The 26,746-nt window shown below is 23.7% G+C and overlaps 3 protein-coding genes across 10 annotated transcripts; all 3 read left to right on the top strand.

Annotated features, from left to right (window-relative positions):
• Positions 1-278: 278 nt before the first annotated feature.
• LOC112591329 lies at positions 279-8,988 on the top strand. 8 transcript variants are annotated; one of them, XM_025335137.1, is made up of 9 exons: positions 279-432; positions 522-632; positions 2,722-2,996; positions 7,015-7,563; positions 7,643-7,744; positions 8,270-8,407; positions 8,495-8,578; positions 8,657-8,822; positions 8,884-8,988. In XM_025335137.1, the coding sequence occupies exons 3-9, from the start codon at positions 2,732-2,734 to the stop codon at positions 8,966-8,968; spliced, it is 1,389 nt and encodes a 462-aa protein (XP_025190922.1). In that variant the 5' UTR covers positions 279-432; positions 522-632; positions 2,722-2,731; the 3' UTR covers positions 8,969-8,988. The 8 variants fall into 8 exon arrangements, with proteins under 8 accessions (XP_025190922.1, XP_025190947.1, XP_025190894.1 ...); XM_025335162.1 differs by having other exon boundaries at positions 522-685; positions 2,722-2,912; XM_025335109.1 differs by having other exon boundaries at positions 522-685.
• Positions 8,989-9,957: 969 nt separating this feature from the next.
• Positions 9,958-19,022, top strand: LOC112594085 (sialin-like). Its single transcript, XM_025338711.1, has 8 exons — positions 9,958-10,316; positions 14,412-14,908; positions 16,915-17,002; positions 17,077-17,300; positions 17,375-17,527; positions 17,605-17,737; positions 17,809-18,047; positions 18,700-19,022. The coding sequence occupies exons 1-8, from the start codon at positions 10,301-10,303 to the stop codon at positions 18,910-18,912; spliced, it is 1,563 nt and encodes a 520-aa protein (XP_025194496.1). The 5' UTR covers positions 9,958-10,300; the 3' UTR covers positions 18,913-19,022.
• On the top strand, positions 18,880-24,780 carry LOC112594095. Its single transcript, XM_025338722.1, has 8 exons — positions 18,880-18,969; positions 19,883-20,153; positions 22,046-22,600; positions 22,738-22,839; positions 23,995-24,132; positions 24,250-24,333; positions 24,405-24,576; positions 24,642-24,780. Exons 2-8 carry the CDS (start codon positions 19,913-19,915, stop codon positions 24,724-24,726), a joined length of 1,377 nt encoding a protein of 458 aa, XP_025194507.1. The 5' UTR covers positions 18,880-18,969; positions 19,883-19,912; the 3' UTR covers positions 24,727-24,780.
• Positions 24,781-26,746: the final 1,966 nt, after the last annotated feature.

The raw sequence follows: 26,746 nt of genomic DNA, 5'->3' as shown, positions 1-26,746 counted from the left end.
ATGGTAGATTAGATTGAAATTGAAATACTATTGTTGTTAGCACGAACTAAGATATATATCTTAGTTCGTGGTTGTTAGGAAACTGGCATAACTTTAAGTACTCCTTAGAAGATGCAACCTAAATTACACCAATAGGTCATGAAGTATCAGGTAGAAACAGCAATGATATTATTATGAACGTCACAACGATAAAGAGACGAATTACCTTACATATGGTGACCAAAAATTTAACAGCTGACCAAATGAAATGAACACAATTATACATTGACTTCCGAAAAAGTAGTAACATCATTAAATAATATTATTCTGTATTCACTGACTAAGTTCCGAAATGTTGTGACATAAACTCTTTATTATTATAAAATGGAAATAGATTTATATTGGTAGATAATATGTGTATAATGTGAGATATGACTGTGATCATAGTTTACTGTAAGTATTATTCATTCATAAGCACATTCCTATTGTTTTGAAACACGATTTTGATATACAGTTTATAGGTTACAATTCATATCTTTTAGCTTTCAGTTTTCAAACATCGTTTTCATAAAACGTTTTTACTTGGCTTTATAATCAATCGACAATTAGATAATTGAAAATCGAACACCAAACATTTTTAAAAAGTTTTCAAGGTAGAGGTCATTGACATCGATGCAGCCATATTGAATATGCAATGGTTTCTAATGTACTTTTCGTTATTTATGTCAATAGATATACTACTGTTTATATTTTACATACCTACATATAATATGATTTTTTTTTTATATTTTGTTAATCTTAGAGTTATGTGTTTTTAATTTTCAGTAAATTTAATATTAATCTACCATTAAATAAAAAAATAAATCACTTAAAAACTTCAAGTTCAAACCTGATTTATAGAGTCTGATTCCAAAGAACTATATATTTTTTTAGAACGATTTTACTGGTATCAACTGACGTGTGTGAGATAATGAGTATAAATTTATCATATTTTTTTATAATAAATATGTTATGCAAACACTAATTAATAATCACCGTCATAGTATATTATACATCATTAAGTATGTAAATGACTCAGATTACTTGATAAAGAAAGTACTCTTGGCTTATTGTTCTTTCGTACTCTTAATTTTCCAATATAAATTTAGTCTTTACTTGCATGACCTGAGTTAATTTAATAAACCTTTTCTTATAATTTTCCTTTCCACTTCTTGGCAAAATTAAGAATTCTGCTAAAATAAACAGCATAAAATATATTTCAATATTTAGTAATATTTGAATTCATCTTTAATTCCACAAAAGTTTTCCTTTTAAGACTTATCGCTTTTATCGTAAAATTCTGTCTATACATATTAACATTTTAAAGTTGTATTACTTATGGTCGATATTAATAAAAAATAGGTTTACGAACTACGTCCTAAAGGAAATTTAATTCTCCCGAAGTTTTAAAGTTTTCGATTTAAATATTTAATGAATAACTTTATCTAGATAATTATACTTAATTTTTTCCTCTTATATGGGAAGAATATTCTAGTAAGATTGGCTCTATTAAAGCATTTAACGCAAAATCAAAATTATTTATATGATTGAGCGTAGTTATTTTGGAAATTTTAAAAAGTTGATAAACATTAAAGAATCAAAATTAAAAATTATGTTCAACAATATTAAAAAAATTGCACAACGATTTTTCATATAAATTTTTAGTTGTTATGCCACACCAAAAACCTTTGTACTTAAAATCCACTTGGTATTGATGGCAAAGGTGATATTAACGCTTTTATTTAACTTGAACTAATTGATTTAAAAATTAATTTGCTTTATTCTGATTTATGGGCAACAGGTTAGGCACAACCATATAATGCTACATATTATAACTAACTATTGTGAGTATAACTATCTGTGTATACAATAGATTTAAATAAATGTTCTATTAAATTCAACCCAGTATTTTAATAAATTGACATTATGAAGAATTTTTAATATTATATTAAAAAAAAACTCAATTTTCTTGATTTGAATTTATAAAAAAAAGTTAAATTTAATTTCTGTCAAATATATAATTATTTTTACTTTTAATTTGTATTGGTTATGAATACAAAATAAAATGTATTTTTTGTACAAACAATTTGTATATTAATGTCAAAAATTATGTATTGCATAAACTTTTTAAGATGAATTTATTGACACAATATTTGTGTAAACTTACCTTTTTTCATCTGGACACAATTCGTGTATTAAAAAACAATTTCCCAGGCACAACTCATATAACTAAAAAAAAGCCGTAAAACACAATAATATTATGTCTGGAACAACTAATTTGTAGTCATATTATACTCATATTATTTTTAGACGGGTCTGCACTCTGTAGTATTAATTTCTACAGTAAATTTCCCAATATACGCACTGGTACTTGAACTAATGTTAACGATTCTTATACAGAGTATTGACTCATCATAAATCTACACGATTATTATGTTGATTTAATGAGTCAAACATCATTGTATGAACTTGTATTAACCTCAACATAGTTTAAACAAAAATACACACTTGCACTTTGTGGTACAACAAGTATAAAACACGGAACGTAATTTTAAATATTTTAAGATTTATGAATTACAGCGCTTAGTTTTTATGCGCATGCTTACCGATAAGTTTGTTTTCAAAATATAAACGGTTGTTTTTACATGCATACTTGTGTCATACGATTTTACACGGATAGAGTGACAATTTTAATTCTTTCAGTATTTCCAAAATGTTTGACCGCAGTAAATCGACAGTGGACCTCAAACGATACAGTTATAATTCGGAACCGTACCTGATAATAGCGACTGTGCTTTACACGACATCGCTGACGGTATCTACTTCTCTTGAGAATGAAGCTTACAGGAGGAAATTCTGCCAACCGTTGATTCCGTTCGGAGAATGCCTAGTTGGTATTTACGAAAGTCAACTCTTAGTGTATTCAGATACTAAAATCTTACAGTATTTAATTTCTTTCGTAGTTTTATTACTAGCAGGTAAGTGCAAATTAAAACATAATAAATATACACTTGCAAGCAAAATCTTGAATTATTTATTTGGTAATAGAACGATAATGATTGACCAATACTTTTTGTTTTTTAGATTTTAAGTAGAACAAAGATTTTATTGATTTTACAATGATAAGTGTATGTGTGTATGTTTTTGTATCTAAAGACATTTTTTCTTGTATAAAACACATTCTGATAAATAAACATAAGAGAAATTACTGATGATAAATTAAATCTAGTTAACACTTGAAAGATATCAAAATTGAAGATTCTTAGTACTTCTCTGAGTAACTGAGATAAACAAATATAAATATAATCACTAATTTATGCAATAATTATTGAGTGCACCTTGTACTTAGAAATTAAGTCAAACTTATAGGTAGATTCTTGAATTAAATGATAAACTATTGCATACGAAAAACGAATCTGATCAAAAACAGCTTGACAGCCAATATTACTGAGTTGATATAAGATATTTTATTATAATATATTAATTACTGTAAAATTTTATTTTTATTACTAGCCATATAGTATATTAAAATAATTTATGTCAAACAATGTTGTATAAAATACAATTATAATATTTTTTTAAATTTCAAGATCCTGGGAATAATATTTTTAGATTACAATAAACTAAGAATAACTAAAATTATTTTTTTTTGTTAAAATATCAAATTTTAACATTAAATATCTATAAAAAAATTGAGTTTATATATTTTTTTTTTTAGATTATTAGTTTACAGTATGAAAACGAATAACCATAAATACTTAAAATATTTATCAAATATTTATATTATCATTTTTTATATGTGATGTTATTTTCTAAATATATCCATTCATTTATCATTTTGAGCTATTTTTAAATTATTTTTATACTATACTTAAGGAATTGAATCATATTATTTTTAAATAAGAACTCCCTTTTTTTTCTTCAATAAATTGTTAAGTGAATTACATTTATACAAATATTAATGTATCTAATTCAAAATTTGAACTAGTGGTTTTTTTTAATTATTAAAATTTTTATAGCAAAAATAAAAGAATTGTTGCAAAGCAATTGTTATATTGATTTATAATGATGATGTGTTTTTTTTTAATAAAAATAAAAAAAAAAACTCTGGTCATACATTTTGATGGAGATTTCTAACCGAAAATTGGAGTTAGTTGGTAATTTTGGATTGTTTAAAATGTAAAACACTCAATACTTTTTAAAATAATCGAGTAAAAAATTACGAACATTTATTGAAATTATAATATTATTATTAAAAAATTGTTTATTAATCTTGCAAGTTATCAAAAAGTTAGACTGTCTTCACCCACAAACATTATCTTATTTCAAAACTTATCTAATTTTATCTTCATAGAATAAGAAAGTATAATGTGTAATTTTCTGAGAAATTCAAAAATTCAAAATTGTATTTAAGTGTATGAAACAAGAAATTTAATAAATTATGTTATCATTCAAGAAAGTATAATTAAAAAATAGGAAAGTAGTTAACTATTCTGTTGTACCACTGTCTTATTTTAATAAATAAACAATCAAAAACAGGGATTTCACAATTAGCACACAAGTATGGTGACTAGATGTATTTATTTTATAAGAACACTAATTATTTTTGGAACTTTTGGATGCATGTTTTACTGTTCTAAAAAAATAACTGAAGTACATAAAAATTTACTTTTTTAAATTATCTAATGATTACAAATAGCTTAATGTTTAAAAATATCGTCACGGAACATTATTTCATCTAGCAGTTTTAAAGATTGAATGAAGCTTCTTTAGGATATTTTAAACTACTCAACATTATAATTCATAGAAATGAAGAATTATTAATTTTACTAAATAAAGTTAGAGTATATTTATAATATTATAAAATTATATCAAGTAATTATATCAATAAGTATTACTTTAGACTTTAATTATTGTAAATAAAGATTATTATGATTAATTTTGATTGAAAGCTAATTATTTGTATTCTATAGCTATATTGATTATTCAAATAAATAATTTACAAATATGAATAATTTAAAGTTGGTTATTTTCATTGATTTGGATTACAATTGATTGAATTATATGGGGCCAAATAACAATTTTTTTGAAACTTTTAAGACTTCATTAGGTTTATAAAAGATGATTAACTATTTGATGAAATTGGTCAGTTAAAGTTGTATTTAACAACAGAAAAAATGTTTGGTTAGAATAAAAATAATATACTGACTGGAGGTCGATAGATAGAATTTTTTTATTTTATAAAGAAATAATTAACTTTAGTTATTAACTAACAAAAGTCGTGTGAATTTGTTTTAAGACTTCCAAGAACAAGGGCACCATTTGAAAGAATTTTAATAAATCAATAATTATTGAAATTCTGAAAAATTCCAACTAGAAACTTTTTTATTGAAATCAATAATACAGATTAGAGGTTTATACATATTTCATATTTTGATGAAATGTGAAATAAAATGTTTTGTATGTTGAAAAATGATCAAAAGTATTAAAAGAAATTCATGGGTCTAAAAATATTTAAAATATTGTTATAATTTTTTTTTTTTTTTTTTGTTAAGTTTTATAATTGCTTATAAATGTATTCCATTTTTTTTCTAATTAAAAAGTTAAATGTTTGGCGTAAAAGATAATGATATATTCTAAATAATAATTTTTTTTATTAAAAGTTTGTTATTAATTAAGTTTTATTTGTTATCATATGATTTATGTGGGTACCGACTAAAGATTTTTTTGTTGATTATTAATAAAATAAAAAAATTGTGATAGTTGTTGTTTCAAAATAATTAGAAGTTATATATTTGTTATTAAATTGTAATTATTTATAAAAATAATATGCACTTTTTTTTTAAATGTTGTCGCTCTACACATGAGTAGTGTACAAACATTATGAAGATAGGTAGATCACTATAATTGTCATATCAATACATTACTTATAGGCGTAATATTATTGCATTTGAGATCTCTAGGACATCAGTGTGTGACAAATAAATGTATTCTAAGAAAAAGGTGTTTAATTTGAAATAATAATTATTCATAGAAATTTATGTAAGCATATTTTCTTTATTTGTGTATTGTTAGTTTTTACCTACTTATTATATTATCTTGAATAATGTATTACTGAGTTAAAGGCAAATAATTAAATTCATTAAATTAATTTTTTTTTGTTTGATTAAATATATAATTTCACCCAAATTTCCTAGGAAACAAAAAAATATAGTTATTTGGTTTTAGTATTTATTTATTTATTAAAAATATTTTATGAACTTTTAGGTATGAAAATTCAACATTTTATTAATTTTGAATCATATTAAGTAAAACATTTCTTATCGATAATCATTAAAAAAAATAATATCTAAAATTTTTCAATTTTATAAATAGCTCAAAAAAAGTATAAATATATTGAAAATGATATTACGTATACAAAATATTAGGATGTAAACTTATTTTGATGACCTTTCAAGTATATGCATTTTTGTTTTTTATTTACATCACAATAAGAAGATACTGTTTATTGAAAACGCGCGGGTTTTAAGTAAAAATTCCCATTTTTCCTAATTTTTATTTTGAAATTGCTAAGAAAAGTACTGAGAATTTTATTAGAACAAATATTGAAAATTCAAAACCAAAGTATTTTTTCTACCTACTATATAGAATCTGGTGGATATACTTTTGTTAATTAAAATACTCACACACACACACAAATTTTAAAATCGATTTATTCATTTTTCACCGCAAATCTAAAATATTAAAATGTAAAATGGTTTTTTTTTCTACAAAAAAAGTTTAAAGTTTTTTAATTTTGTAAAAAGATTAAATTATTTAAAATAATATATTTCTAATAACATAAATACTTTTTTTTTTAAACTTTAAGTTTACCTTGAAAAATCCTCTATTGTACATGTATAGTTATATGTAATTGAATCATATGTTTATTAATTATAAATATTTGTTACATCATTTTAATAACTAACGAAATAAAATTACTTTATTTATTTTCAGGAGCATGGAGTGACAGACATGGAAGAAGACGTAAACCTTTGATTTTCTTACCAATCATTGTACAGATTTTAACAGATGGATTGATTATCTTATCTTACTATTGGTCTTGGCCTTTGACATTTGATGATATCATAGTATGGACATTTCCTGCACTTTACGTTGGTCGAAATATGTTCTGGGTGGGCGTGATGTCATATGTATCGGAAAATTCTACTATTAAATCAAGAACTTTAAAACATGGAATAATAATTGCAACCTATCCTTTAAGTTTGTTAATTGGCAATGGTGTAGTTGTATTAATAGGAATGTTCATTCAATTTAAATATTATTATGGTTTATTGTTTTTGGTATCATTGTTGTTAAATTTGATTGCGTTAATGGTTGTCAAGTTGTACATTAAGGACACATCTGACTCGTATGATAAAGACATTATATGGCAGAAACCAAAATATGTTCTGAAAGAGTTCACTAGTTTATTTGAAAATAAATTAATTAATTTAACTGTTGTATTGATGATATGCCAATCAATATTAGTTACAAGAATAGGATGTAAGTTATAATATAATATATACAATTTTTGTAAACTTTATAGGTACATTGGGAATTGTGTTGAAATTTTATTTTTCAGGTGACTATGATTTATTAATGATATATATTAAACATTCAAATTATTGGTATAATGATGAAGAAGTTTATTTTACCGTTTTAAAAATGTTAGCCATATTTTTTGGTAATTTTATTATTCGTTTATATTAATTGTTTAGGGAACGTCATACTGCAAATGTTTTCACAATTTTACTAATCCATAACATACTGGTATTCATGTTCAACAGTTTTAGTTTTGTATTGTTAACTTGGTTATTGGAGTAGATTGATCTATTTTCATACTCAAAAGTAAAATAATTATCTGTGTTATTTCGTTTGATTTTTATAATATTTTAATTTTTAAACGAGTTGTGAGTGTGGTTAGGAACTTATAGGAGTTATAGGTATAATATATTTTAATATACTAACAATACAAAACTAGAATTGCTGGACCTAAATATTGGTATATGTATTACGTATGTTAGTAAGAGCAAAGACCATACATGTGGGTATGACGTCTTTATAACAAACAAAATTATTTTTGAAGAATTATTTAGCTATTTATAGGTATTGAAGGAAACCTAAAATATTGTACTCAGTATGAACACTTTTTAATTTTTTTTCATAATTTTAAAACTTATTTAATATTTTATCTTATTTTTTTTCATAGGAATTGTGTTTTCGTCTTCTGTTTTAAGTCATTGTATGAAAATAAACGATTTAAAAATTTGTATTTTATTTTGCTGCTTTTACATTGCAGCTGCTATAAGCTACATTTTTCCAAATCAAATTTGGCAAATTATTATGAGTAAATATTATTAATTATTTATTTGTACTTAATACTTCATACATTTATACAAATATTGTGTTTTAATAATAATCATTCGTGTTGTAGTTGCAATTATTTATTTATGCCATGGAACAGTGGTAACTATTATTAGTTCAATAGTATCTAAATTAGTGGCAATCGATCAATTAGGTATCTGCGTATACATTTTTATTATACTATTATTTTTCAATTTTGTAAGAAAATTGTAATATTTAAATTTTTCTTTAGGTCGATTGAATTCCATTCAAATGTGTATGAACTCTTTGTTGACTCTTGGTGTAGTTTACGCTTATCAAATCGCATTTGGTTACATTAATTATACTAAAATTGGACATTTGTGTTTGATCACTTTCTTGTATGTCCTTTTAACTCTACCCATATTATATGTGTTTGTGTAAGTTATTTTTGATTACGGAAAATAATTATTTACATTTACTAATAATATACTTTCATAGGATTTTGTATTCTAAGTACAAAGATTTCTGGCAAAATTATACCGTTGCAGAAAAACAAAAAAATGTATACGTCATAAGTCAATAAAGTTTTGATGTTATCTAATATTTTATTTATGTATTCTGTATTTTTGTAAATTCAATACACATAAATGCCATTAATTTAATTATTTTAAAACAGAGGGAATAATATATTATTTGTTTTATTTTTGCGTTAATGTATTTATTTTGTCGTTATAAGTAAATAGAAAATATAATAATATGTATCCAACCTCCTGTATTACTAAAGTAACCATCCATCCTTTATATTTTGTGTATTTCATTGGCATTTTAAATTTAAGTCCATGGAATTAAGTATTTTTTTTTACACATAAATTTGAAAATAATTAAATATTATTTAATTTATAAATATTGTATCTTAAAATTTATTTAAACTCTATTGATAAGTATTTAATGTACATAATCACAGAGTGTATCATATTTTTACTTATATTTCACGATAGGTAGATGATATTATGCACTCTACTCGAATTCATCTAAATTTTAAATGCTCAGGCACCTTTAAATTATAATTATTTAGTTTCTAATTCATGTTTGGTGTGTATAGTTTATATACCACGATAATACAGTTTAATATTATATTTAAATTTAAAAAAAACCGAAGATATTTTTCAGAATATTAATTTAAGACATTTTAAATCTTAAAAATCAATATAATTCCAAATTGGCAAATTTAAATGATTCCGAGTATTTAACAATTAATAAAATTATAAATACAATTTAATTTACAGATAATTGTTGACCCTTGATAAAATTATCATTTACAGGTTACCAATTTACCATATAAACTATTAGGAGGCGGTCTTTCAAAAAATAAACATTTCTATACAATTTTTAACTTATTATTTTACATAGTAAGCGTATCAATATTAAAATAGCATTGGGTACATTCAGCGTGTTAGTAATCACCAAAATAATATTTAAGTGATATGACTTTAATATTAACTCAGATAAGATGATTGGTATACAAAATAAGAGCGAATTAATCACCCACTCGCTCTGTTCGAATAGCACAACCACAGTATTATTTCGTGTCTCAATACAATTAATTGTGAAGAAACGGTCCATTATATTGTGTAGATATAGCCAAACTCGACTGCAGATTAAAAATACTATTATAACAGAAACATCACGCTTTGGATCTTAAACAAATATAAATATAGTATAATATTAAATTATTTTCATGATTCTCGTATACGGTATTACTACTATAATCAGTCAATTGGTCGAGAAACTAACTTTGAAATTTAATTTTCTCGGACAAATTACGACAGCCATCTATAAATTATTGTTCAAAATAATAGATTCTTATATATATATATATATACACACAAACATCAGGAGAACAGTATTATAAACCATGAAAACTAACTCACGTAAGTAAATATTAATCCCACAAATGTTAATAGCTTATTTTTCTTATTTATAATAAAATATTAAGCAATAATTCTCTCGTAGTACGTATTACTTATTAGATATAATTTATAATATATTGTTTTGAGGTTTTATTCTAACTAGAAAATCATTATTCACTTAATTATATAATGTAAATAATTAGACACCAAATTTTTGTATGATTTATTATTTATTTAATTTTGTGGCAGTTAAAATGTGAATATTTATGTTTTAGTCATACTTTGATGTCTTAATCGTTAGTATTTCAATAATAAGAACATTTTAATTACTATTTACATTTTTTGACGTGACAACTCTAATAATTATAATTAACTAAATTGAATAAAACTTCATAGTAAAATAAAAACTTAAGTTCATATCTTTAAATTTTAAATAAAAGAATTAAGGATAGAAATGCGAGTTTTGAATAAACGAAAAACCCTTTACCCGAAATATTGTTTTCTTTTTCTTTTTATTGATTTCATATTTTCTTATTACTTATGTATTTTGTGTAAATTATAAGAAATATTATGAGTATCATTAATAGGCGTTTCTCTACTCAACGTTTGTCTATTTATATTAATATGTTTATTTTAAGTATCTTACCCTCGTATTTTATACTTATTAGTTATTATGAATGTGTCTATTAATCGTATTTTTAAAAATTCTAAAAACGATATATACACCATTGATAAATTAAAATAATTTCTTAAACAAAATAAACATGTATTTATTCTTGGAAAAATAATTATTTCATGGCGTCAATAACAAATAGGTTCTTAATTTAGGTATATTTATTTTATTCTTAATTTAAAACATAAGTTACATAAGTAACTGTGAAAAATAATCGTTGTTAAAATGAAAATGAATTACGTCTAAAAAAAAATAATAATTTTATTTACCTATATTATGATCTGATAAATCAGATTGTAAAATTTAAAATAAGTTGTATCGACTACTTATACTTATACGAGATATATAAATACATTTTGATGTATTCAAACATTTTTTTGGTTGATATATTTAATTTATCAATGCATTATGATTCATAAAAATCGAATAAAGTAATAATTTATAAACGTATTGGTGTGGAGTTCGATTAGTCATTAATAATTATGATTTTAACAATAAAAATGATCAATTAAAATAATTTTTTAATTATTAAAACTTTAAAATGTATCTTATCAAAAAAAAAGAAAAAAAGTAAGCTATCATTAAACATATACAGCAATATAATAAACAGTCACAAATCAGTAATCATATAAAATAGTTGTTGTGGAAAGCAGATTTCAAACTTAATTATCTCTGTTTATTAGTCATTACAATTATAATGTCATCCAACAGATTACATTTTAGTCTTGACATTATTAATAATTTCTTATAAATTTACAATTATTCCAGTGCATTTAATTTTTTCGTTATATAATTACTATATTATTCTGCAAATATATTTTTTTGTTTTTTAGACTTTTAAATAAAATAATTATTCTTAATATTTAATAATAAACACTATTCCATTGTACGCAAGAGTGAAAGCAAGGGTAGAAAATACATAAAATATTTTACAAGTATTAAGTACCTCAAACTTTTCCCGGTTAAGTTAACTTCTTGAAGTAAACAAAATATTGAAATTTTCTGTTAGGTATGATATTATACTATGATCAACATTTTTCATGGTTCTTTTTTTTAACATTGATGACATTTGCAGAAATGTCTGTAATCCTGAAAATCTGTAAGCCTGCTTTTAATATTTATAATATTATTTTTTCCAACAAGAACTTTTTCATGATGCTATCGTGGTTATAATAATTGATGTACATAACCTTAACCCCGCATCCCACGATAATGATAACATTATATTTACATTTATAAATGAAAATCATTAAGCAATAGTATCTAATCGTATAAATGACAATGTCGAGGTCAATATAGGCCATATATTTTACCTATCAGATCTACAATTTAAAAATATTAATCATACGTAAGTACTAAACTCACCCTATTAACTGTTATGAAGACTGAGATCTTTTGATGTTTTAAAAATTATTTTTCTTACATTTATTAGAATATAATTTTAAAAATAAAATAAGAATAATTAATACTTTATAGTTTATTATGGTATCTAAAGGCATCTACAATACTCTATAACATGTTTATGATTTATCACTTATGAGTAGGCATTTTATTTTTATTTTTATGACTTATAGAGATTAGAAGTGACAGTTAGTGTTTAAACCAATTTTTTTTATTCTTTAATCCACCATCGAATGTACTTATTCTTTTAATTTGTATGGATATGTTTTACTTAATTTTAAATTAAGTACATATTACTGAATCATTAATAATAATTTAGTTCTATCCATTTCGACATAAATTATTGTTTTTTTTTTTTTTTTTTTGTATTTACTTATAAAAATGGTGTTATATCAAAATATCAAACTATTCACAAACTACTTTTAAACTCAACAGGTAATATCTTCTTTGGTAATGAACGATTTTAATGGTTATAAAATATAATAATGGAAATAGTTATTCTACGTTACATCTTGAAATTTGTTTTTGTCTATAGAAAAATTTTACATAAAGGACTACACTCATTATTTAACATTATAAATTATGTAACATGCAAAAACTCACAGGTAATAATCAAAAAGTTCTACAAATACAACCTTTTATATGTTTGTAGTTTTTTTTTTTATTCAGTTAGGATTTAGGAAAATCATGTTTTTCGGGAAAAATAATTCGATTAAATAAAAAAAAGATATATTATAGTGACGTTATAACCAAAATATTAAGATGGTCCTATTATTTATTTTGTTGATATGTATATAGTATAGAATATAACATGTATATATACTATTTATAATATGGTTGACACAATGAATATTAAACAGTAACTTTTAATTTTCAATATTATGACTTACTAATTTTAAGATAGAATCTATGGATTTTAACTTAACATAGTTTAAAATTGACTGGTTCTATCTAGACTGAGTACTATAAGTAGCAAATTTTTTAACTTTATATGGCATTTAAAAAGTAGTATAATTTTTGAAAATTAATTAAGTTATACATAGAATATAACTAATATATATTTGTAAATTGTATTTATTTAACACTATGTAGTTTTGGATAACTCTTTAAATAACGACATTAATTAGTTATAGATGAATTTGAATCATAAAGGATAGCTTTTATTAAATATTTATGTACAGAAAGTAGATTTTAAAAAAATAATTGATTTAACAATTTAACACCTTTTGGTTCTAAGCTCATGGTATCTTAACCCCTATAAAATCATTCCTTGAAAGACATACAAGATAGGTTAATGTATATAAAGTATAAAGTTAAATACAAATATTTAAAAATAATTAAACTTATGCCATAGTACAGTTAAATTGACGTTAAGTTATATTTTTCTTTATAGTTAACAAATAATATATAATTTAATCGTAAAAGTTAAAAGTTAATATGAAGATCAAGTATTTATTTAATTCAATTAAAAAGAAGTTCTTTAATATTATTATTTTTTTTACCGGCTTTACTTGGTACTTTTATGTTACTTCCTACATAATAGCGATTCTGTAACATTTCATATATTTTTTTTTAATTATTACTTAATATTACAGTAAATAGTAAAAAGTGTAGTAGGTATTAACGTAACTAGTAGATATAGTAGTTAAGGTTAGACGTTTAGACATTTGCACCAACTAAATTATTAAATCAAAGAATACTTATTTGTATTTATCTATTTAAAATAATTTTTTAAATGGCGAGTAATTAAATAAAAAAAAAAAATAATAATATTTAACTATATAATTTATAGATAATATGTAATAAAAATGATTTTAATTAACGTATTGTTTTATATAAATTTAAAAATCATAAAACCACTTTTAAATTGAATAGCTTAAATAATAATTAACTTTTCGACTCAGCTTTAACTTTTGAATTATAATTGAAGGTAAAAAGGTTTGCAGTTGAATAATACGTAATATTGTGTGCTATTGACGTGTCGTTTGATGTATTTTATTTTATTTTTTTACACCGGTCGTTCCGGTTTTCCGGCTGTGCAGGACGCATATCCCAGAGATGGGTGATGGCCGTGATGGGGATGTTGGGTGTGACGATGGCGTACGTGATGCGGGCGTGCCTGGGCATCACGCTCACGCAAATGGTGATGCCTGTGGTGGAACAGGGGCGACACAGCGATCCGCTGACGGTCGTGAAACACGATTTCTGTCCGTTGTTGGTGACGGCGGGGCACTCCTCTATGGCGTCCAACCGGACGACGTCGGCGACGATCACGGCACCGGCGCAGGGGCGCGTGCATGATAACCGTCCACGGTTCGACTGGGACGAGGAGACCCAAGGGGAGGTACTGTCGGCGTTCTATTACGGTTACATACTCACGCACGTTCCTGGAGGCGTGCTGTCCCAGAGGTACGGCGGCAAGCACACCATGGGCTTCGGCATCCTGTGCACGGCCATATTTACGTTGATGACGCCGTTCGTAGCGTACATCGGGTCAAAGCCGTTGACCTACTTGCGGTTCATCGAAGGACTCGGCGAGGTAATGCCCACCATACTGTTTACCTAACCCATACATTGTTTGTTTATCGCATTATCGTACTGTTTGATATCGTCACCGAGGACGATACAGTTGATTGTTGTTATAATATATTTAAAGACACGTGTTGAGTCGACGTGATCGCACTAACTCGTCGACTCGGATTTACACGGAAGAATGCAAGTCGAGCGTAAAGTTACTACATTTTTTATATTTTTGACTTGTAAATTTGAACGGGATGGTAACCATTAACTTGGTTAGAACCAGATACATATTTTTTTTAACTGATTATTTTCAGTCCTTGTACAATAAATTTATTTGATAGAAATAGGTACGGCAAAAGAACAAATGCATATAATAAAAGTAATGCGTATAAGATCGATTGACAGAAATGGTCGCAATCCAGTGGCTGACCAAACTATCAGACGTTATTAATAATTTTTATAATAAATTTATATTATTTAATTATATATTTAATGCGTTTTATAAGTTATTTATTTTTGACAATTTAATTTGTTAAGACATCACGACACCGAGATCTTTGAACACATGACCAAATAATCAGACAGTGTTGAAATATTTGAAATTAATGTATTTTGTTGAGATATATACTCATATTATTTTGTTTTAAATGAGGATCAAAATATTATAATCCAGAACCAGTGAATTCAATACTTTTTAGTTTAAAATGTAGTGCTTATAATACATATAACGTTATAAATAATATTTATGAGTATTTTAACTTTTTATTTATTAAAACAATAGTTTATACATAATATATAAGATTTATATGCGGGGGAAAAATGACTTAACGTAAGTATAAAAATAATTAATTAGTATCTATATAATATAAAACTAATAATTTTAACTTATTAGATTGGAAGTTAGTTTTAAAAAAGTAAGATTTTTCATATAACTTAGTTAAAAGTAATTTAATTTTAACTTTTTAACTTGTTAATGTTTAGGCTTGTACATTATAACGTCCATAGATGATTTAAAAATAAAAGTGAGCAATATTTCCTATCTTATTTTTTTTTTTTTTTTACATATTATTTATATTATAATACAACATAACTAAATACGAAGGTTTTGGAATAAGATTTCACAACGTGTAATATAAAATGAATTATTTTTGTTTTTAATAAAATATTAATATATTTACATCCAATATTTTGAACTATCATCTATTTGTATTTTACAAATTTTACAATAACGTACTTATATATACTTATTTATCATGAATATACTCGTGCTTTATATACGTACTTTATTATTCATTATCAATTATTATAAATGTATAAATAATTAATAATTAAATTGAACAGTTTGTAATCTACCTTCTTCCCCATTAAAAATAACTAATGACTAATGATTTAATTTTATGTTAGAATACGTATACTATTTTAGCAAACAACTTATTATATTATACATTTTATTAATCTTTGTACAACACTTTAAAAATAAAAAATTATATAAGTGTACCGTATATATATAGTATAATATACATATTATAATGAACGAATAAGTAATTTTTAATTATTAGTAGTATAAGCAGGGGACGGTATATTTATTTAAAAAATAAACTTGTTATATATTATAATTCATATTTTTATGAAATAAGTTATAATATGCTTCTATTTTATAATAAATATTATATTAATATAAAGACCGATGAAGGTATGAAGCCACCTGAAAAAATTCTAGAAACACACCTATATTAATTACTAATTATATAACCTATGCTATATTAAGATTACAATTTTGTATAAACTTTTTAAAAATCATAAAAATACCTTATTTTTTTATATTTAATGGATAAATGCTAATTAATTCATTATCATTTAAATTTATATATATATTTTTTTGAATGTTTAATGTAAACCAAGTTTAATCACATTATTTTAGTTTTAACTATGTATCTACATACATAATGTTATCCTTTTCTATTTACACTTGATTCAGTTTTTTGTATTCAAGTACACAGTGCGTTTTTATTTTTTTCCGCTTAGGGTATGACGTTCCCAGCGCTTTGCACACTCTTAGCGCAGTGGGCACCACCCGAAGAAAAAGGAAAGTTTGCCACGCTAGTGTTTGCAGGTAATACGATACATACGAGATTAAAATTAAAGTAGATACACGCAGGATAACTTATTCGCATAACTTTGTATTAGGTGCACAAATCGGTAATATTCTGTCGAATTTTTTGAGCGGGTTTATTATGCGGTACATACCTGGTGGTTGGCCGAACGTCTTTTACTTTTTCGGCGGTGTTTCGATCATTTGGTTTTTATTATGGTGCATGTTCGTCTATAACGATCCAAATTCCCATCCGTTCATTTCGGACGAAGAGCGGGCTTACTTAAAAAAATCTATTGGAAGACTAGAAAGGAAGAAGGTTTGGACAGCTTTTTGGTCAGACCTTCTCTATTAAAACATAGTATGAATTATAATATTGATTTATGTATACAGGATCTTACCCCTACACCTTGGAAATCCATTTTAAGGTCTAGGCCTGTATGGGCATTGGTCATCGCTGGAGCAGGACACGATTGGGGTGCTTTCACTTTAATCAGCGATCTTCCTAAGTATATGAGTGATGTTTTGCACTTTTCTGTGACTGAAGTAAGTCAAAATCAAAAAGTATTTATCAATGAATAAATAAATTTATTTATATTAATTCAAAATATTTATGCTGTTAGAACGGTTTTTTGTCATCAATCCCATTTCTTGGTCAATGGGCAACATCAGTTGCTGCAAGTGTACTAGCCGATCGTTTAATAAGTAATGGAATGATGAATGTTACAAATATCCGAAAAATATATGCCATAATAGGTATAAACATTGAGTAAAAATATCACTATCAAAATGATATAAAAATAATTTCAAATTGTATATCTTTTCAGGAAATCTTGGTCCCGCTATGGGAGTGATGTGTGCTTCATTTGTTGGTTGTAATAAAATCCTTGCAACATTGTGTTTTACCTTGGGTGTAGCCCTTATGGGATTCTGCTATCCTAGCTTACGTATTAATTCACTTGATTTATCACCCAATTATTCAGCTACACTAATGGGAATGGTAAATGGTATTGGGTGTTTGTCAGGAATGGCCACGCCATACCTCGTAGGAATACTTACTCCAAATGTAAGTTTACGTATACATTGCTACAAATTAAAAAATAGTTAGCAATAATTTCAATTGATTTACTTAAATCATAGTTGTATACTGAAAATACTACATACACAATATTTATTTATATAAATATTACATATTATATAGCATGTTTTGTCCTAATTCTTAAAAATATTTTTTTATTTTGTAGGTAATTATTTTTATATTTAATTTAGTTGATTTTATATTTACACTTCAGATAATTATTTAAGCAAAACAATTAGTAAATTTGATATAAGCTGTATATAAAATAAGTCGATAAACTGTAGTATAATCTATGGTATTATTTCAATTTCAATTTTATGATTTAATTGTTCACTCTTTTGTGTATAACGTCATGATTAAAAAAAAAAAAAAAATACAAGTAATAGTAGTACTGATGTAATGTATTAGTATATCATATCATCTTGCATGAATAGTTTTTTACGAAACAAGTGATAATAAATAAATTTTGTTATGGACATTTAGTTCGCCACAAATTATTTATTTTTTTTAATAAGTTGCCATATATCTTAATATTTTGCTTTTTTCAAATGCTTATTCTAGATTAATATTTATCTAGTCTATATTATACTATCTAGTATCAAAGAATATAACATATTATATATTTTTTCAAATATTTTAGAGAACCGTTTTAGAATGGCGTTTGGTATTTTGGATCATGGTGATAATAATGGTGTCAACATCTATAATCTTTGTACTTTTTGGATCTGGTGAAGTACAACCATGGGATGACATAAAACAATATCGTCTAAGTGAAAATGAAAAAGAAACTAAAAATGGTGAATCAGATGCAATACAATTGAAATCAATAGAAGATGGAATAACATCAAAATAATTTGATTTAAAATGTAATCGCATACATAACAAAACAGTCAAAACCATCCTAAACATTGTAAATATAAATACATTTTACCTATTAATTTAGTTATTGAACTTTTGTTTTATTAATTATTTTAAAAATGTACTGTTATATGTTGAAATAATAAAATAAATTGTACTTGTATACAAAATACATCATTATTTATATTCATTAAAATAAACAAATTATTTTTGTACACTATTATGTTATTTGGATTTTTTGGATTTTATTTATAAAAAATCTGAATATTGTAAAATTATTGATAATATATATATATAATATATTTATATATATATATATTATTTAACTAGTTTGAACTCAATATTGCTTTATTTAAATGAAGTATTTTGTCACTAATTATTAGATTCAAACAACAGATCGAGTCGAATCGTCAATTTGCATTTACACGTTTCTCGTATATAGGTACCCTGTGGTATCATTCTCTGTTAATTGTTTTTTTTTAATTGGTGTATAAATTATGTGAGGCTGAGTGGCAGTATTATATCAAACAGTTTCCACTCGTCCCTATGTTTTGAATGGAAAAATAAAGGTATAATATACATATTATTATAGATCATACCTAGTTGTAGCTACCTAGAAGATGAGAATTGTATTGTTACAACTACTACAGCCGCTAATATGGAAGTGGTACATATATATATATATATACCTAGTGGATGTGTGTTAGGTATATAAAAGTTATAATAGTACTTATAGACAACAGCCTTATCATTTTTTTTAATTTTTTTTTTTTATTTAGCAATTAACTATAATACAAGATAAGTCAACTAAAACATTATAGTGTTTTAAGTCATATGAGCATACGCATTATGTCTACGTAATTATACTATAGATTTATACAGTCAACTAGATGCACTTCAGATTGTTGATAAAACTTCAAGCAGTATTTTAGGTATTCAATATCATATATTTTGTACTTTTTCAGTGCTTTCAAACACACAGTTGTTAATCTATAATGGACCTTATACAATACGACTGCGCTCCAGAGCGTCCCCTTATAATAGTGACGATACTTTATACCACAGCACTGACGGTGTCTACTTCTAATCAAAATATACTGGTACAGAAATCTACGTGTGACCCATTGATTCCATTTGGTGAATGCCTACTAGGTGAATATGAAGGTCAACACCAAGTAAATTCGAACACCACGTATTTACAATATTCAATTTCTTTCATTGTTGCATTACTAGCAGGTATGTATGCATTAAATTAATTAATTGAAAATTAATAAATTAATCGATTTGCATATTGTATACAATCGTTAAGTCAGATTTTTGGATTATATACAACGGGTATAAAAGGGCAAGGGGAAGTTCGAGTAAAGTTTCTCCAACTATAAAGCATATTAATAATTGATCAAAACTATTCGTACGTATATGTTAAAATTTAAACTTTATGTAGTATTAACTATAATTTTATAAAAATACGTATTTTAAAATAATGTATTTATTATGAGCCCAATTTTAAATTTGATATTATTATTATTTGTGTATATAAATGACATTAATCGTAACATAACCTTATTAGTTATTTATCATTTGTACATAATTTCGTATAGTTACTTAATCCTTAAAAAATGTTTATAAGTAAGTGAGTGCTTCTTAAAGAAATCTATCACGAATACTTTAATTGATAACTATCACAAAGAATAAGTTTAGAACTATATTTTGTATTAGAGATCGAAGTGAGACAAATTATGTACATAAAATACAAATACATTCTACATGAATATATTTTGTCTGATTTTAGATTCTGAGCAGAGCTATGATGCATTGATTTTACAAACATATGTGTGAATTTTTTTTAAGTTTGTGTATACGATAAGTATTTGAAAAATCTTTAATTTTCCTTTTCAAGAGTAGTTTTGGGTACACAATTTGATCTAGTTTGTACTTTAAAGATGTCAAAATTAAAAATTCACAGTCTTTTTTTTTAATCAGAAAAACCAACAATAAGTTAAGAGTAAACGAGAATTTTTACGCAAACCTAAAATTGTTGTTAACATAATTTTTTTGTGACTATCGTTATTTTAAAACTTTTATGTATCTTATTAATTATTATTATTTTATTATGTACATACATTTTATAGTAATAATTGTTTTTTTATATAATCAGAAATATACATTTTTGTATTATTAATATTAAGATTAAATTACTAAAAAGATAATATTTTCAATTTATATCTGTGGAAATGAAAACCAAAAAAAAATTATATCATTATAATTTATAAGATAAACGAATGTCATTGTTGTAATTCGTAATATTTTAAAATTTTATATTAAAATTGACTCTTTATATATTTATTAATACTCATATGTATAACCAATATGTATTTTTTTTTTTAGACATTTTTAATATATTTTGTGTTTGTAGAATAAATTTATGATTATGCATATCATGCAAGATTTACAATCCAAAAACACAACTAAGAAATTTTGAAATAAAGTAAATTTAAAGTAATATACAGTGAAGTGTCGATTATCCACACTACAGACTTAAAAAAAAAAAAATGTATTTATCATATTTTATATTTTTGAATTTTAAATTTAAATTAATTATATCATGAACTTTTAACAAAAATACGTTTTTATTCTATTATATAATATTATATTGTTTTATTACTTATATATAAATTGATTATCCACGCCCTTCTCGGTCTCAACTATTGGTATGGATAATCGACATTAAACTGTACTAGTTATACAATTAATATATTTTATAAAAAATGCATCATTTAATTATTATTTTTTGAATTATCACAATCAATTTTAATTAGTATTGAATGAGGAGTTACACATTTATTTCGATTTAAGATTACTATTAATGTGTTAAGATTAGTTTTACGTTATAGCTCCAACTATTTACCATTTAAAATTATTCATTGTGATGTGTACAGAATATTGCAATATGTTACTCAAATATACTTAAAGGTGAATACGTGTAACTTAAATGTAGACATTTAGCATTTTTCGAAATTCTTTTACATTTTAACTCATAAAAAATACACAAATATACCAAAAAATTAACTTATTATTCATTACCATAACTAAAAAATTATATATTTATTGACTTAAGTTAATTTCAGGAGCATGGAGCGATAGTCATGGTAGAAAACGCAAACCTTTGATTTTCATACCAATTATCGGACAAATTATAACCGACGGATTAAACTTTGTGAATCACTTTTGGTTTTGGCCTTCAGCATTTAATGTAATCTTTACATCAATTATTCCTGGATTGTATGTTGGTCGAAATATGTTTTGGATTGGTGTGATGTCATATGTATCGGAAAATTCAAAATTTGAAGGTAGAACTCTAAAACACGGGATAATTATTACAATATATACCTTTAGTTTGATAATAGGGTGGGGTTTAATAGCAATTTTTAAAAAAAGCACCGATTATTTACATCGGTATTTATTATTTTTGGTACCGATATTGTTTAATTTGTTTGCCATATTGATTGGCTATTTGTATATTGAGGATAATTCTGATACTTATGACAGCAATATTACATGGTTGAGACCACACTCTGTACTCAGAAGTTTCATTGATTTATTTAAAAACAAATTTAAAGGATTTTCTATCATACTAGCAACATTAATAATATGCCAATCAATCATAGTAGCAAGAATAGGAAGTAAGTTTATTATAATATATACTTTATACACATAATACATATTATATAAATGTAGCTGTATAATGTATATTATGTATTATGAATAATAAATATAAATATATTTTTAATATAATTTTTTACCACAATCAATATTTTAGGTGAATATGAAATAATAATGCAGTATATAAGTAAATCATTTATGTGGTACAATGAAGATTATGTTTATTTTAGTGTTATCAAAATGTTGGCAATAATTTTTGGTAATTATGAGTTGTTTTTTTTTTTTTCGTAAACTTACATGTAACGATGGGTTTTAAGAAAAATACATATATCGTGCATAAAAAAAAAAAAAATATTTATATTAATATCTTGTACATTTATAATATTGATTCATAGACAGTATTTAAATTAACAACACGATCTAACAATTAAAGTAAATAAATATTTTTTTAGAAATTTAGATAAATTAATATATTATTTACACTAACTGTTTAATAAAAATTAATATCGCAATAATAAATATAACTTTTAAAGTTTATTCTATAATATTTATAACTTATATCCTATAGACATTTAATACAAATTATTACTTTGTTGAGCTCAATATATGATGTAGGAACGTAATATCTAAGTAATGTTTATTTATTTATTTTTAAACGCTTTTACATTTTACTTACATTTTATAATTTCATAATATTAGTTGTTCATAAAAGCATCAAGCTTTTTTCTATACACTCGACAAAAATTAACAAAATCATATTTTTTTTGCAGCAATTTTAAACATATTATTAAAATTAAAATTTTTTAACGACAAAAATATTAAATAAACGATCAAAATTTTCAGAATAATTTTGAAAAATATGTGTGTACTTTCATATAATATTATGGTTATAATCTATATATATTGTTGTTACTTCCAACTACTTTTATATTTATAAAATCAAAACTATGTATTTTCTTTAGTTTAAAATGTATAAACTTAATTTATTGTAGTATCAATGATAATAAATTATGTACTAATTTTTTTTTTTTCTTAAACGTTTACATCAAAGATTATTTTTAATTATAAATTTTAAATTTATTACAATAATCAACTAGTTATCTATCTAAATGTTTTTTTTTTCAAGAAAAAGTTATTGCTTATGCATAAATACGTCATAGGTGGAGATTGGTTGGGGGGTGATGCTAAGCTCCCCCTCCAAAAAAAAAAAGATCGAAAACTCCACAAAATAATTGAAAATTTTTCAAAGTATTAAATAGGTACCTATTTTGGAACAAAACAAAGAAAAGTTTTCTTCCCTCTTCCTAAAATTCAACAAATATCCATCACCTACGTAATAATATGCATTATTTAAATTTGTGCATTTAAGATATATGTTTATTTTATTTATTAAAATATATTAATTTCATTTCAGGTACTATGTTTTCAGTATTTTTATTGAGTTACCATATGAAAATAAACGATCTTGTTATTGGAATTGCAGCTTGCATTATTTATATCATTGCTGCAGTTTTATACGTTATTTCAAATCAATTATGGAAAATTTTTATTAGTAAGTATTATAATAAGTAATAACTTATACTTTAATTTCATAATTTTTATTGATATTTTCAAAATATCTACATAATATTGTATTGTGTTTAAATAATATATCATATTCTTTTTATAGTTGCTGTGGTGTATTTAGGTCACGGTAGTGTTGTAACTATTACAAGTTCATTAACATCTAAAATGATAGATAACAATCAGCTTGGTATGGATATTACTTTATTTTAAAATTCATAAATTATTAGAAAACTGAAAAAATTATTATTTTATTGTAAGGGCGATTTTATTCTATTCAAACCTGTATGAACTCTGCCTCGACATTTTGTTTAATTACTGTATACAAGATCGTAACTAAAACTGATAACATGTTTTCTACTGAATTTGGTCATTTTTGTTTAATGATTTTTATGTATGTCATTCTAACTATACCTATTTTATTTGTGTTTATGTGAGTATTACTTCATTCAAAAACTAAGATTTTTGACTAATAAATATTAATTCACTAATTTTTAGAACTGTATATTCTAAGTACAAAAACTTCTGGATAAGGGATACTGCAAGAACAAGACGACAGGCTATATATGATATAAATACTTAATTTATTTATTTTATAATTAATAATGTAATAATTTATATAAGATTATGAATAAGTTTTTATGGTACTATATTATATTTTATTTATTAGTTTGTTTTTTCAAAAGGTATTTCTATTTTATTTTATTATTAAATTATTATTGTTTAAATATTTTTACATTATTAACAAGTTATATAATAATGCATAATATACAAAGTGAAGTCATATAAGGTAATTAGAATAAATGTATCTTTTAATACACTTTTTTCTTTTTAATGTAAAATACTTTAATAACATAGATAAATATATAAGAAAAGTGTTATTGAATATGTTTTGTATTAAAAATATTTTTTAGAATATATATTTAATGAATATATTTTTATCTGTATATTCAGAATACAAAATTATTTATTTTTTTTTTTTTTAAATATTGAATCTACCAATAAATCTTCGGTTTTATTACATAGGATTAGTAAGGTTCTTATTTCTTAATCAATTAATTTAAATTTATCATTTTTTATACTATAGAATGGTTATTGAACAACATTTTTTTATACGTAGTACCTAAATGTTGCATATTGTTAATTGAAAATGGTGTTGTTATTCATCGGTGTGAATGTAATTGTATTATTTCTTTTATATATGTATTTTATTCAAAAGAAAATACCTAATTATGAAACAAGAAAAAAAAAAAAAAACTAAATCAATAATGTAACAAAATGTGTATAAGCTACTGAATAATTTGTATGTAAGTATCGACCGATATTTTACATTATGTAAAGATTTCATGTTAAAAAAAATTAAATGTTTATAAATTTACACCATATAATATAGTATTCTGTTAAAAGAAATTAACTTGAGTTAATTAAAATTCTAAAAATGTTAAGGTGTGTTAACGTTTAAAACCTTTTTTTTATTTAAATATCTATGTTTAGTTGGAGTAGAACTTTTATTACATATAATATTTGATTACATATTTTAAATTATTTTAAAAACTTAATTTAAAATATAAAATACTCTGTGAATATTTCATTTAAATAAATGATTATTTTATACATTGGAAATTTATATATATAAACATTATTTTTATTTTTTGTATAATTTTATACTAAATCGCAATATTTTTTTAAAAACTTAATTATATATGAAAATCATTATTAAATTTTATATATGTTACAGACTAACGAATTATCATAATATTTTATAAATTTAAATATGTTAATTTCATGATAAACGTTAATATTTAAACAATCTAAGGTTTCATAAAAAAAAAAAAAAAAAACATTATGAATCACATTTTATCATATTAATCTCGTGATTTATTTGAAGAGTTGTTTATCGTAATAGAAATATTAATTAACTTTATAAAATCTTGATTATTTATTCAATTTTAATTAAAGTGCTTTTCACATTACGAATAATGGTTTAGCTACGAGTATACTGCATTTACAGTAAAAATATTACCTACAAGAAGGTAATCGACCAAATTGTAGTACCTCTGATCTAAGGAAAAAGAAATGAGTAACATCATTTATAAAAAAGTTCAAGGAAAATCATATTCAGAAATTTATAAATTTGAATTTCATGTTGGTTTACGTTTTAGAACTATATAATTGTATTAAATTTTTACAAATATGCTTTTGTTATTATGAAATATATTGACTCTTTAATTCACTGTGAATATCGTAACTATATTTATCCTGAGCAATGCAATAGTGTGTGTGTGTGTGTGTGTTCATTGATTGAACGTCATTTACAAATATATTATATAGTAATAAATGAGTTTGTCGAGTTAATTGGTGAAAATGACGAATTTGAATAAAGTTCAAGGCTCCAAATAAAGTTTTGTATAAATATTTATTCAGTTAGATTTATTTTTATTCATATATATTAATTTTTAATCACAAAAAGAGATCTGTTTTAACTTTAAATACATTCTTTTCTAAGGATACAATTTGAAACAGATGAAAGCTCAAAGTACAGATGAACTATAATCACTAATACCTCTCACTCATTTTATAGTTCGACATGTGTTTAAATATAT

Source organism: Melanaphis sacchari, unplaced genomic scaffold (assembly GCF_002803265.2).
Source record: "Melanaphis sacchari strain LSU unplaced genomic scaffold, SCAv2.0 Contig0_pilon_pilon, whole genome shotgun sequence".
NCBI lineage: Eukaryota > Metazoa > Arthropoda > Insecta > Hemiptera > Aphididae > Melanaphis > Melanaphis sacchari.
This window is presented reverse-complemented; position numbering and strand designations above follow the sequence as displayed.

What these genes read in the sequence shown, in the direction of transcription:
- LOC112591329 (XM_025335109.1), top strand. An exon ending in AATTTGGCAAATTATTATGA is followed by an intron (nt 8,408 to 8,494) that starts GTAAATATTATT and finishes TTCGTGTTGTAG; the next exon opens with TTGCAATTATTTATTTATGC. An exon ending in AGTGGCAATCGATCAATTAG is followed by an intron (nt 8,579 to 8,656) that starts GTATCTGCGTAT and finishes ATTTTTCTTTAG; the next exon opens with GTCGATTGAATTCCATTCAA.
- LOC112594095 (XM_025338722.1), top strand. Translation starts at nt 19,913, where the DNA reads ATGGACCTTATACAATACGACTGCGCTCCAGAGCGTCCCCTTATAATA. An exon ending in CATAGTAGCAAGAATAGGAA is followed by an intron (nt 22,601 to 22,737) that starts GTAAGTTTATTA and finishes TCAATATTTTAG; the next exon opens with GTGAATATGAAATAATAATG. An exon ending in AATGTTGGCAATAATTTTTG is followed by an intron (nt 22,840 to 23,994) that starts GTAATTATGAGT and finishes ATTTCATTTCAG; the next exon opens with GTACTATGTTTTCAGTATTT.
- LOC112594085 (XM_025338711.1), top strand. An exon ending in TGCACTTTTCTGTGACTGAA is followed by an intron (nt 17,528 to 17,604) that starts GTAAGTCAAAAT and finishes TTATGCTGTTAG; the next exon opens with AACGGTTTTTTGTCATCAAT. An exon ending in TAGGAATACTTACTCCAAAT is followed by an intron (nt 18,048 to 18,699) that starts GTAAGTTTACGT and finishes CAAATATTTTAG; the next exon opens with AGAACCGTTTTAGAATGGCG.